Here is a 12,892-nt window from a genome sequence, read left to right on the forward strand (position 1 = left end):
TTCATTTCTGTGGCCCCTAGCACATTCTGAGTTAGACTTTGTATTAGAACAGAAAAGCAAGCTCCTGGAACTTTTTCTGGGGAATTGACTTGTTCTCATGTCAGCTCTTAAAGTCTGTTTGCTGGAGTCATCTTTTTGGTAAGAAGGAAAAGCTTCTTGAATATTGGTTCTTGTGGGACGGGGAGATTTGCTGAGTGATGCTGGTTTTATTTTCTTCAAATTTTGTATTCTCTTTGCAGAAAGAACCCAGCCAGCCGGCAGAGTGCAAGCAGCAGTAAGAAGCAGCGACCCTGAGGGGCCATCTTGTGGACGGATGTCAGGACCCCAGGCCACAGGCAGGGTCCTCAGTCCCTGCCAAAGCAGAATTTTGTTGACAGTGCTGTGACATCTAACCATTTCCAAGTGCATGATTCCTCTCCCCCTTCCCTTCTTACTTTGCTTAACTTGTACAATGGAGACTAGGCTGCAGTTCAGAATAGGAGATTTAGTTGTAGCACCTGCAGCCTTGGTGCCTGAAGACCATGTAGGGTGGGCTGGGGTTGTGCCTGGGATTGGCAGAGCCTGGTGATTCTGTGTACGCTACTGAAGAGGCTCGTGGATTCCAGCCACTGAACTTCATGGGAAGCTGTTCCAGCTGCTGTACCTAGTCATTTCCCAAGCACTATAGAAGAGGCTGTGCTCGCCTTAGAGCGTGTGGGTTTTTTGTTTTGTTTGTTTTCTTTTTTTTCTTTTTTTTTTTTTCTCCTCACCCCCCTCCCTTGAGTTTTGGTTTCAGGGCTGGGTGGGTTGTGGCACACACCTCTGAGACCAGAACTGTCTGGTTCATCCTTATACTTATTTATTCACTTGTGCTTGGGGGGCTTTGAACTTCACTGTCCTCCTCCTCCCACTTACGAGACCATGTTGCTGACTTGACCAGAAGGATGTGGCATCAAATGGAGTGAGGCCTGTGGAGGAAGCCCTGCTGCCTCCTGCCGCTAGCTGTTCTGTGCCATGCAGACCACGTGTTGTTGTTGCCTCCTGAGTGTGCTAGGCTGTAGCCAGGGGGCAAAAGTCCTCCCTCACTAGGGATGGCTGGCCTGTAGAGCACAGCTTCAGCTTGCACACCAGGGCCACACCTGGGTTTGGTGACCAGTTGGTGGTTGGTGTGTGTGGAGTTTCCGTGTGTGTGGTTGTGGTCTTTGGCAGCCAGGACAGCCATGTCCACAGTGACCAGCCATGTAGAGCGTGCTCAGCCTTACCTGATAACACATTTGTAACTGAATACGGTGTTTTCAATTTGTACAGAATAGTTAGAATATTCTATTAAAGTTGTGAAACATGAAAGGAGCACTGTTTTCCTGACAACCTACCTGACCCTGACTGCCCACCCCGATGGACTGAACTGAATGGCTGCAGACTTCACTTTTGGCTCTGTAAAAGCTTAACTGTAAAAAACTAATTTTGGAGCTGTTTGATTGTGGAGTCAGCCTGGGACCCTGGGAATATTAGGCTACTGTAGGAAAGGCCTAAGAAATTGGGGCAGGGGTGCTCTTGAGCCATAGCTTTGCAGAGCACTGGCTTCCAGAGGAACAGAACCCACATGCTGGCTAACAATCATCTGTAACTCCAATTCCAGGGTATCTGATGCCCTTTTCTAGCCTTTGGGCACTGTTGGCATGTAGTGCACAAGTCTATATGCCCGTGCACATTCATACGATAAGATGAATCGTTTTACTTTTTGAAACAGGATTTCTCTTTGTAGCCCTGGCTAGCCTGGAACTATGTTAGACCAGGCTGGCCTACAAACAGAGATCCACCTACCTCTGCCTCGCCTCCCCAGTGCTGGGATTAAAGACATGTGCCATCACTGCCCGTCTAAGATATAACTTAAGAAAACACCTGAATTGGGCTGTGTCCTGTGGATCGGGATCCAGGAGAGATGCGTACCTCACGGGGTTGTATGATGTTTTTGTTTTTTATTAAAGTTTGGTGGGGAGGGGTGACTGAGATGACCTGTCTTGCCTCTAACCTGCAACGCCTTCACTGCCTTAGACCCCCAGGTGCTAGAAGGTCAGTTTGGTGGCCTTTTCTGACTGAACCTAATGGGGAAGAGCTTATCCCTGGGATGCCTACCTTATGTGCTCAGTTATAGAAGGCTTACACTGATTATGGTGGCACATGCCTTTAATTCCAGCACTCAGGAGGCAGAGGCAGGCAGATCTCTTGAGTTTGAGGCCAACCTGGTCTACAAAGGGACATCAGGACAGCCATGGCTATTCCACAGAGAAAACCTGTTTAAAAAACAACAGTGTCTTACTCTCCCTACAAGTCTAGTGTCCCCCTGGCCTGCCTGCATGACTGCTCTGTCGTTGGCCTCATCAAAGCCACAGAAAGTAGTGGGAGAATCAGTCTTGGAGGTGGGCATGCATTAGGTGCTTTGACAATGATGCTTTCTTCATCCTGTGTCATTCTCTGGGGAATCCTCATTTGTGATGGCAGTCCTGAATGCTGCCCCTTACTCCCAACCTAGTGTGATGGGAGTCACTGAGTCTCCACCTGAGCCATTTAAATTCACTTAAAAATCCTGCATTTCACATGCCATTAAAAGATCAGGTAACTACACAAAATGATGTGCTTGGGTAATTTCCAGGTGTGTTAGCCTGGTGATCCAGCTGGTGTCACAGCAGCAAGTAAGGGGTGCTCTCCTAGTTTGCCACCCATGGGCAGTAGGCCTAGAGCTGGCAAGGGGCTGTTGGCATTGTGTGCAGCACTTTGCACCAAGGCTCCTGTACCCTTTGAATGAGGTGGGTGCCCTTGGCAGACATCCAACAGGCCAAAAGTACAGAGGGTGCCCAGTGTTCTGGTTCTCAGAGGTGAGCTATGACAGTGCAGCCTTTGGTGTGGGAAGACACAGGAGGGCACCTTGTGGGGTTACCCAGAATAGAGGTGAACATGGAGGTGTTCGGAGACCCACCTTCTTTGGCACTGGGTCATGGAGCTGGGCTACCTGTGATTGGAGGTTCCACACTTTTGCCTGCGCTCTGGAGTCACAAGAAGAGGGGTTACAGCATGGAGCCCAAAACTGACCACTGCTAAATGCTCAGAGATTCCAAGAAATTCGTCATTCACTAACCAATCCTGTAGACCTGGGGCAGGAAGCTCAGTGCTATCACTGAAGTATTCCAAATGAGGCATCTAAGCCTCTGGCCAAGTCAAGGGCTGTGCCTTCTAGTTTCCTCCTGCACAGCCTCAACTCCATGTAGGCTGCTGGTGTCAGGGCAGTGGCTATATGTGTGCGGAGCCTTCACCATGGAAGGGTAAGATGGCATTCAGCCACTGAGATCCCAAGTTAAAGCATCTTGTTGCCTAGCTGGTCTCCCTCACCCACTGAAATGCCTAGCCCCAGTGCCTCCCTGGGTGGAACTGGATGATGCTACCCTGTTAGGGTTTGCATTTGCCTCTGGTAGTGAGGATTACCTGGGAATGCTATGGGGGAGCTAGCTCTGGCCTCTAAATTGGGTCAGCCAAAATTGTTCGGCTACTGAGTTCTGGCCCAGGACTGAGCTCCCAGTGGGTGCCACTTCCAGCTCCAGCCTGCTAAGGAGACCTTGACCTGTAGAGGGACCAGGCTGTCAGAAGAATCTCCAGCATTCCCCAGGCTTCCTGCCAGTTACCCACACAATCCAACAAAGGCCTTCCAGGCCTTCCTCTGCAGACATAACGCACACATCCTTCCACCCATCAGCTGGCACTACCCTGGCAGGTGTTCCAGAACCCTAGGGTTCATCTGACCTGCTTTCCTGTATGTGGAGTCATTTTTCAAACATGGACCTTGAAGTCCTGACAGGAAACACTGCCCAGTGCACAGACCACTAGCCTAGAATTTCTGGACATCAATGGCTGAAGAATGAGGCCTGCAAACACCAAGACCAAGTAAACTTCACGTGCCTGGTTGGAGCCTCTGTGCCAGCCAACTGCCTGGCCATGCTGATTCCTCTCCCAGGTGGAGACTGGATGTTGTCTGTGACAACCCAATATGTGGTGTATGAGGCAGATCATACTCTGGTACCTCAGCTAACTCACTTCCTGGGGTCCCAGTGTGTCTAACTGCCCCTGCCCACTCCAGCCTCCCCAGTCCAGTACTAGAGGACAGACAGCTGCTGCCTTTAGCAGGGTGCTATCAGGATGCCTTTGAGTCTCAACCTGCTTAAGTTCTGACTGGACTGGCACTCCTAAACCCCGTGTTCATCTGGGGAGCAGAGAGCAGGTGGCTCCTGTGGCTATTACATGCTGAGACTTGGAACAAGCCCCACCCCACTGGCCAGCCATTCCCTGCTCTGCTGTGGTGTGGGGGAGGGGTCTGGTCCCTGAGCATCACCTCTAAGCTAAGGGCAGTGAGGAGCATGAACTCACTGGCCAGCCTCATTCTGTGTTTGATGGATGCAGGACAAGTGCTCTCAAGCTGGTCCCCAGGTATGCAGAAGTGGCAAAGAGTCTGCATATATAATCAGGTAAAGGGATGACTGTGAGTCAGCAGGTGGGCCTTCAGCCTGCCTTTGCTGAAGCCCAGTGACTTGCTGTGGAGTGCTCCTCCAGCTGCTTCTCCAGGCACATATCAGGACAGGTAACCATGAGCTGGATGCCAGTGACATCAGACACCTCCAAATCCTGCTTCACTGTGTTCACACAGGTTATGTGTGTGAGACCAGGAAGACCTGCCTCCGTCTTGGCCTTGACCCTGGCAGCTCTCTCTATCAGAGTGTACCAGTATTGAGGAGCAGCAGTGAGCCTCCTCCCTTGTTCCAGAGTGCAAATATCCATAATGTCGTCAGGTCTACAACTCCCCAGTCCTGACAACATTGCTGGCTGTTTCATCTGTGTGTGCCCCTGGGAGTGGTCACCCAGACTGCCCTTAGACCTGCTGGTCACATGACTTCCCAGTATGGAAGCATAGAACACATACAGTTCCACAAATGTGGTAGGGCTTTGCTCTCTGCAGATTTCAGAGGGTCCTTTCTTCTGCTCCCAGCCCTAAAAACCTCCAGTGTCCTTAGCCTGTGGCCCTGTCACTGCTGTCTGCCCTCAGTCTTCACCCAGACTCCTCCTCTCCATGTGTCTTAGAGGACACTGGGGATGGCATTTCTGGCTACCTGGGAAACATCTCTAGCCAATAAGGTCATGCTCTCGGTTCTGAAGATTAGGAGGTGGTCTTTGGGGGCCACCACTCAGCCAGGGAACACCCCTTAAATATCAGGTGAGATGGGGAGGTGCCCACAGAGACCCCAGTCTAGGAACATTTGAGTAGTTGGTGAGGTGGTGTCTACTGTGAGGGATGCCCCTCACAGTCCTCTCAGTTCCGTTTCCATAGTGAGTTCATAGCTGCTTCTTCAGCTCCTTGACTGGAGCCCGGCGAGGGCAGGACTCATTAGGTTCCGCCTCCCTCTTCTGTCAGGCAAGTGGGCCCCCTCAGCTCCCTAGGCCTGGCCAGCACGGACTCATTTTACCAGCCCTGCAGGTGCCATGCCCACCTGTGAACTCTGAGAACAAGTCTGTGTTCCACCCAGTGTGGCTCAGCACATCAAGGAGCTGAGTCCTGCTCTTGCTGACCATCGCACCTGGTCCATCCATGCTTCTGGCTTCGGAATGTCTCAGATGAGCTTTTGACTGTCTTCAGACTCATCTCCCAACTGCCCTGGTTGGTTCTAGCAGACATTTTCATGTGCTTCATTGCAAGGCCTTGAGAACTTAGAGCAAGGATACTGCAAACTGGGTGGTGGTGCACCTGGGTGGTGGTGCACCCAGCACTCAGAAGACAAAGGCATCACAGTGGATCTCTGAGTTCGAGGCCAGCTACAGAGCAAGTTCTAGGACAGCTGAGGTTACCCAGAGAAACCCTGTCTTGAAAAACAATAGCAACAACAACCAAAAGAAAAAAAGGGAAAGAAAGGTTACTTACTCTAGGTGGCAGCACACTCCAGCAAATGGGAACCAGGGACAGAGAGGACAGCTCTGGAGACAGGGCAGGATGACAGCAAAGACCTGAAACCAGGCAGGGCAGGTAGATCAGGTCTCTGCCCAGGCTTCTTGCTTTGCTTAGGCTGTAGATGGGGAGAAGAGGAATCCAGGATCGACCTCACTAGACTAGACTAGAGTCTCTCTGGTATCAGGTGCTGACTTCTGCAGTGTACCTGAGGACCTGCCCTTGATGAGAGGCAAGACTCAGACAGCCTAGCAGTCCTTGAGGAGGCAAGGGGAGAATCTTGAAGGCAGGAGGGCAGGAGAACCAGTCGAAAGCCTCTGTGAGTTCACAGCCCACAGGAAGAGGGTGGCATTCAGTCCCCGACAGGCTCCATGACACATCGTTTCCTCATAGGCTGGTTGCTTCACCAAGCTGGTTGGACAAGTGCCTATCAGGCTGGCCTCGTCACCACGAGGAGGTGACCTCATTGGGGAAGTTCCAAAGAGGTGCCTTCCTCCCAGCTGAGCCAGAGCCTCACACAGCTCAGCTCCAGTGCCAAGGGGTCAGGCAGCTAGAAAGGACAGCAAGTGTTCAGGCAGGAAGTTTAGGGACACATAACCCTCTGTGGCCTGCCTGGGTGGCTCAGTTTGTGTCAATCCGGATACTGCCCCAATAAATATTAGTAAACTTGGCCAGGAGTGACGCTGGCTGACGTGAGAGGCTTAGTCCCCTACGCTGCCCGCTTCTGAGAAACCCTAACCCAGCACCATCCCCACACCAAGTGAAGGGACTGTTTCCTAATTCCAGGTACTGGGTGCAATAAAGCCTACCTTTTTTTAAAACCACTTATTTCTTTGTTGATTGATTGACTGACTAATTAATTTGTGCGTGTGTGGAAGTCAGAGGACAACTGTGGGTATCAGTTTTCTGATGTGGGACCATGTGGATTCTGGGAATCAGCAGGTCGTTGTCAGATCTGATAGCGAGTATTTTGAACTGATTTAGCCATCTCATCAGCACCCCTCCCCTTAAAATGTTTATTTCTAGGCATGGTGGCACACACCTTAAATCTCAGCAGCCAGAGGCACACCGATCTCTCTGAGTTCAAGGCTAGCCTGGCCTAATAGTCAGGTCAGCCAGGGCTACACAATGGGACCCTGTTTTAAAAATAAGCAGACAGGGGGCTGGAGAGATGACTCAGTGGTTAAGAACACTAGTTGTTCTTCTAGAGGATCCAGGGTGTATTCCCAGTACCCATATAGTGAATCACACGGTTTGTAACTCCAATTCCAGGGGATCTGACGTCCTCTTCTGGCCTCTGGGTACTGCATATGTGAGACACAGACACATATGCAGGCTAAGCACCTGTACACATCAAATAAAAATAAAGGAAAAGATTAAAAGATTTAATTATATATATAATTTAATTTATATATATAGTCACATGAATGAACGCTATATACATGCAGTACCTATGGAGGCCAGAAGAGGGCATCTGATCTCCAGGCATTACAAGCAGTTGTAAGCAGTCTGCTACAGATACTGGGAACCAAACTCTTAGGTTCTCTGAATAGCAGCCAGTGCTCTTAACTGCTGAGCCATCTCTTCAGCCCTTAACTAGACTTCCTGTGGTAGGAATCCCTTGGGCTGTTACGTGACACTAGTTGAGTCACTTCATTCTCTGAGTGCCTCCCCAAACCCCTGCCACCGTGTAGTGTAATCATAATGGGAAGGAGAGGACGCCAGCTTGAGCATGGAGCGGGACCACACCAGCTTCTCCTTGGGTGTCAGCTGACCTAGAGCTCAGGTGCAACATCCAACCCAGGGGCACAGCCCAATCCACACCAAGACTCATCCTTACAGGACGCTGGGGCCTGGCCTTTGCATAGGGTTGCTCTTGGCTGTCAGGAGTCTGCTGAGTGATGTAATGCAGTTGGTAGAGCACTTGAACAGCATGCATGAGGCATTAGGTTCAATCCGAGAACTGCAGAAGAACAGCATGCATGAGACATTGGGTTCAATCCAAGAACTGCAGAAGAACAGCATGCATGAGACATTGGGTTCATTCTGAAAACTGCAGAGGAACAGGAGTGGTGGTGTGCACCTGCAATCCCAGGACTTGACCAGTGGAAGAAGGGTGGAGGCTCATTTGAAGGTTATGCTTCCTGAGTTCCAGGCTAACCTGGACTACATGAGACTGTTTTTTTTTTTTAAGATTTATTTATTTATTATGTATACAACATTCCTTCCATATATGCTTGCATGCTAGAAGAGGGCACCAGATCTCATTATAGATGGCTGTGAGCCACCATATGGTTTCTGGGAATTGAACTCAGGACCTTTGGAAAAGCAGTCAGAGCTCTTAACCTCTGAGGTATCTCTCCAGCCTGAGACTCTGTTTTAAAAAAGGTGGCAGGGCCTGAGGTATATCTCAATAGAAGCTAGCGCTCTTGACTGGCACACAAGGCCAGGGATTTGATGTCCAGCAACACCTAATCAATTAACTAATTACTTGAAGTAGTTTTAAAGGCTCTTTAAAAATACACTTATTGGGGCTGGAGAGATGGCTCAGCGGTTAAGAGCATTGTGTGCTCTTCCAAAGGACCCGAGTTCAATTTCCAGCAACCACATAGTTGCTCACAACCATCTGTAATGAGGTCTGGTGTCTTCTTCTAGCAGGCATATATGCAAACAGAATATTGTATCCATAATAAATAAATAAATATTTAAAAAATACACTTATTGAGGGCTGGAGAAATGGCCAGTGGTTAAGAGCACTGGCTGTTCTCCCAAAGGTCCTGAGTTTAATTCCTGACAACCACATGGTGAATCACAACTATCCGTAATGAGATCTGGCACCTTCTTCTGGCCTACAGGCAGATACTGCATATATAATAAATAAGTAAATCTTTTTAAAAGGTACACTTATTTTGATTCTATGTTCTTTGAGTGTTTGCATATGTATCAGTGCATCACATATATGCAGTACCTGAGGAGGCCAGAAGAGGGTGCTAGATTCCCCTAGAACTGGAGTTACAGATGGTTGAGAACTGCCATTGGGGAGGAAATCTGGCTCCTTGCAAAATCAGACTGTGCCTTTAACCCTGGTCCATCTCTCCACCCCTTAATTTAAGAAAATAGTTTAAAAAGATTTTATATAAAAGGTACTGAGTGGGGGCGGCAAGACAGCTCAGCAAGTAAAAGCAGTTGCTATGCTTGTCTGATGTCCTGAATTTGGTCCCCAGAACCCATGGCGGAAGGAGAGAGCAAACTCCTGAAACTTGTCCTTTTACCTCCATGTGCTGTGGCTCAGGCACACCTGTGCACACACATAGACAAATAAGAATGAAGAAAAAATAGCAGAGGGTGCTGGGGACTTTAGCTCAGTTAGTAGAGCTCTTGGGTTTGAGCTGCCCTGCATAAAATCAGGAGTGCTCTGAACACCTGTGATTCCAGCACTGGACAAGTGGAGGCAGGAGGATCAAAGGTTTAGGGTTGTCTTCTGCTACACAACAAGTTCAAAACCAACCTGGGCTGCATGAGACCCTGCCTCAACATCCTCACAAAACAACAAGAAAGCTTGGGGTCCCAAAGCCTCTCACTTGGGCTCTTGAGTCAGAGCTTGCTTCCCAGCAGCCTGAGAAACAGAAACAGGCACCCCAGGTCCCTTTCCTCAGGGGACTCAGATGGCCTCTGGGGGTTGGGGACAGAACCTTCCTGGCAGTGTGACCCTGGCACGACACTGCTCTTTCTGAGTACTTGTGTGGGGCAGATGTTTCCTAGGGTGTCACTAAGAAAGTCTGTACTTGTCTAAGGTACCAACTAGCTTCTTACTGACTTGGCCATGATAGATGGCAGGATCCAACAGCTGCCGGGTGACCAGTCCAAGGACTCTCTGTTGACAGAGGACCTAACATTGGTCAGCTCTACTCGCCTGGATGCTAGTTCACCAGAAGCTGTCCCACCCCACACCCGGTCTTGACCTCATCTAAGGAACCTGGACTCTGGACAGGAAGCCCTCAAAGGGATGACAGACACAGGGTTTTCTGTGTCCTGTGCCAAGCCTCCTGGTTTCCTTCCCCACTTCTTTCCTCACTGCAGGGCCCTGTCTACTGGGCCATTCCTAACTTCCAGAGAGCAGCTGGGCTTCTGGGTAAAGAGAGGAGTTGGGTGACTGGGTTACAGCCTAGCTCATCGGCCCCTACCCTGGTCTTTTAAGTGCTCACCCTCCTCCTCTGCCCTTGGGGTTGTTCAGGCTGTCTGTCCTTTGCACTTGTTTCTTTTCCAGTGACACATGTTAGAATATCCTGTTTGAATCTGTGGGATGGTGGTGGAAGCACACAGTGTCTGGTACTTGGATAGCAAAAGGCCCTCCATGATCTTCGGGGACCCTTTCAAGATCCCCATAAGTGCCAGATCCCTGCCCCTATTCTCACTCTACCGTCTACCAGCAGTGCTTCTGCTAACTAGGGCTCACTCCCTCCTGCCTCCCTGGCACTCAGTCTGGCATGCACAAGGTGCCTGAGCAGTACCAAATGTCTGCGAGGCCTGGAGCAAGAGCTCCTCTGAGCAGCATGGAGAACAGAGCATGATGGGAATGGGGATCCTGGGCAGCTGCCGCCGTTCATTCCCTGTCTTCCACTTTCTGGAGCGGCCTCTTTCTTGATTTAGACTTCACCTACTGGAAGCACACGCAGGGGCAGCCCAGGCCACCATGTGACCAAGCAGCCTGAGAAGGACATCAGGGAGAGTTGGCACCCCTGGGAGTTCTTTCAGCCTGTCTTTGGCTAGTCAGCTGGGATGCCTTTCAGCATGAATTCTCTACCTATTTTACCAGAGGGTCCCAAGCGCACCTGCCCCCCATTCACCTGGGTTGCTCTCCTCTGAGGCAGGCAGGGCTGGCTCACTGCCGACCTATCTCTGTATTGTTGTTCTCTTCTTACACAACTATCCTGAACCCTCCTGCTCTTCACACACCCCTCAGGGCCCTGGGCAGAGATTATAAATCTCATTTTTCCTCAGGGACCCTGAAGGGCAGGGTTCCGTGTGCACTGGGGAAAGGGGCTTGTGGAATTCACAGTGAGAGGCAGGGGGTGGGCCCAGGATTTCTTGTTTCATGTCTTTATTTAATAAGATTTTTTTACACTACTTTGCTCACTCCCTGCATGTGTATTTGTGCATGAAAGCCAGAGGACAGTTTGAGGGACTCAGGTTCCCTTCCCCCACCATGCTAGTCCCAGGAATTAAACTCAAACTATCAAGGTTGAGAGGGAGTGCCTCTACCCACTGAGCTATCTTGCCAGCCCTCTTTTTTGTTGTTGTTGTTTATATTCATTTTTTTTTTTTTGATTTTTTGAGACAGGGTTTCTCTTTGTGGCTCTGGCTGTCCTGGAACTCACTCTGTAAACCAGGCTGGCCTCAAACTCACAGAGATTCCCTTGCCTCTACCTCCCTGAGTCTTGGGATTAAAGACATATGCCACCACTGTCCAGTTTAGATTTTTTTTTTTAGAAATATTTATTTATTTATTTATTTATTTATTATGTATACAATATTCTGTCTGTGTCTATGCCTGCAGGCCAGAAGAGGGCTCCAGACCCCATTACAGATGGTTGTGAGCCATGTGGTTGCTGGGAATTGAACTCAGGACCTTTGGTAGAGCAAGCGATGCTCTTAACCTCTGAGCCATCTCTCCAGCCCCCAGTTTAGATTTTTTTAAAAAAATTAAATTTAGTTCATTTTGTGTGTTTGAGTGCATCGCCTGCATCATGTGCCTGTGCACACGGATGCCTGGTGCCTGAGAAAGTCTGAAGAGGACATCCCATGGGGTTATGGATGGAAGCCCCTCTGTGGATGCTGGCAAACCAGCCCAGTGTCTCTGAAAAAGCAGCATTAACCCCTGAGCCTACTGGGCCAGTCCCAGGTTTTTTTTTTTTTTTTTTTTAAATAAGATTTACTTTTATTTTAATGTATATGTGTCTGAGTGTTCTGAGGGAGGAGGGGTCAGGAGAGGGTGACATGTTCCCTGGAGATGGATGGATGGTTGTGATCCACCCAGCTGGAAGCAGGAACCAGATTTAGGTCCTCTGAAAGAACAGCAAGCACTCCTAACTGCCGAGCCATCTCTCCAGCCCCTTATTTCATTTCTTCTGTTATGCGACTCTGGGTAGTCTTGAACTCACTATAAAACCCAGACTGGGGGGGCTGGAGAGATGGCTCAGAGGTTAAGAGCACTGACTGCTCTTCCAGAGGTCCTGAGTTCAATTCCCAGCAACCCACATGGTGGTTCACAACCATCTGTAATGAAATCTGGCGCCCTCTTCTGGCCTGCAGCCGTACATGGAGGCTGAACACTGTGTACATAATAAATAAATCTTTAAAAAAAAAAAAAAAAAAAAAAACGAAAAAAAACCCAGACTGACCTAGATTGGGCGTTCTTGCCTCAGCCTTCTCATTGCGGGCTATACCTGCCTCAGACTCACGCCAGGCCACAGAACTGCGATTTTAGGCTGTCAGTCTTAATTTCAGTTCTTTAAGTGGACAGGCCTGCGGTTTCACTGGGAGCCAGCAGGCTTGCATGTAGTCTAGTTCTCCAACAGCTAGGGGTGTTTCCTTGAAGCACCCCTGCTCCCCATTCCACCCAGGACCCCTGTCCCCCACCCCAGCACCCTGCCCTCATCCCACACCAGTGGGGGACTCCTGGGGGTCCCTTGGCCAATCCCTCCCTCATGCCTGGGAACCTTGGAGGAGCAGCGTCCGCTTCCTGCTGTTATTAAACCTTTAAAGGCAGAGGGTAAATAAACCCATGCAGGGCTGGAGAGATGGCTCAGAGGTTAAGAGCACTGACTGCTCTTCTGGAGGTCCTGAGTTTAATTCCCAGCAACCACATGGTGGCTCACAGCCATCTATAATGAGATCTGGTGCCCTCTTCTGGCATGCAAGCATACATGG

The 12,892-nt window shown here is 49.7% G+C and overlaps 1 protein-coding gene across 2 annotated transcripts in view; it reads left to right on the plus strand.

Moving 5' to 3' along the window:
- Positions 1–1,353, plus strand: part of Nap1l4 (nucleosome assembly protein 1 like 4) — a 36,849-nt gene extending 35,496 nt beyond the window's left edge. Inside the window, exon 15 of one of the 2 annotated variants that reach the window (XM_057778395.1) lies at positions 240–1,350. In XM_057778395.1, coding sequence (XP_057634378.1) covers positions 240–278 — 39 coding nt within the window. In that variant the 3' untranslated portion in view covers positions 279–1,350. Of the gene's footprint in view, positions 1–239 lie in introns of both variants that reach the window. The other variant, XM_057778398.1, reaches the window with a different exon arrangement.
- Positions 1,354–12,892: the final 11,539 nt, after the last annotated feature.

The sequence above is a fragment of the Chionomys nivalis genome, chromosome 8, assembly GCF_950005125.1.
Source record: "Chionomys nivalis chromosome 8, mChiNiv1.1, whole genome shotgun sequence".
Lineage (NCBI taxonomy): Eukaryota > Metazoa > Chordata > Mammalia > Rodentia > Cricetidae > Chionomys > Chionomys nivalis.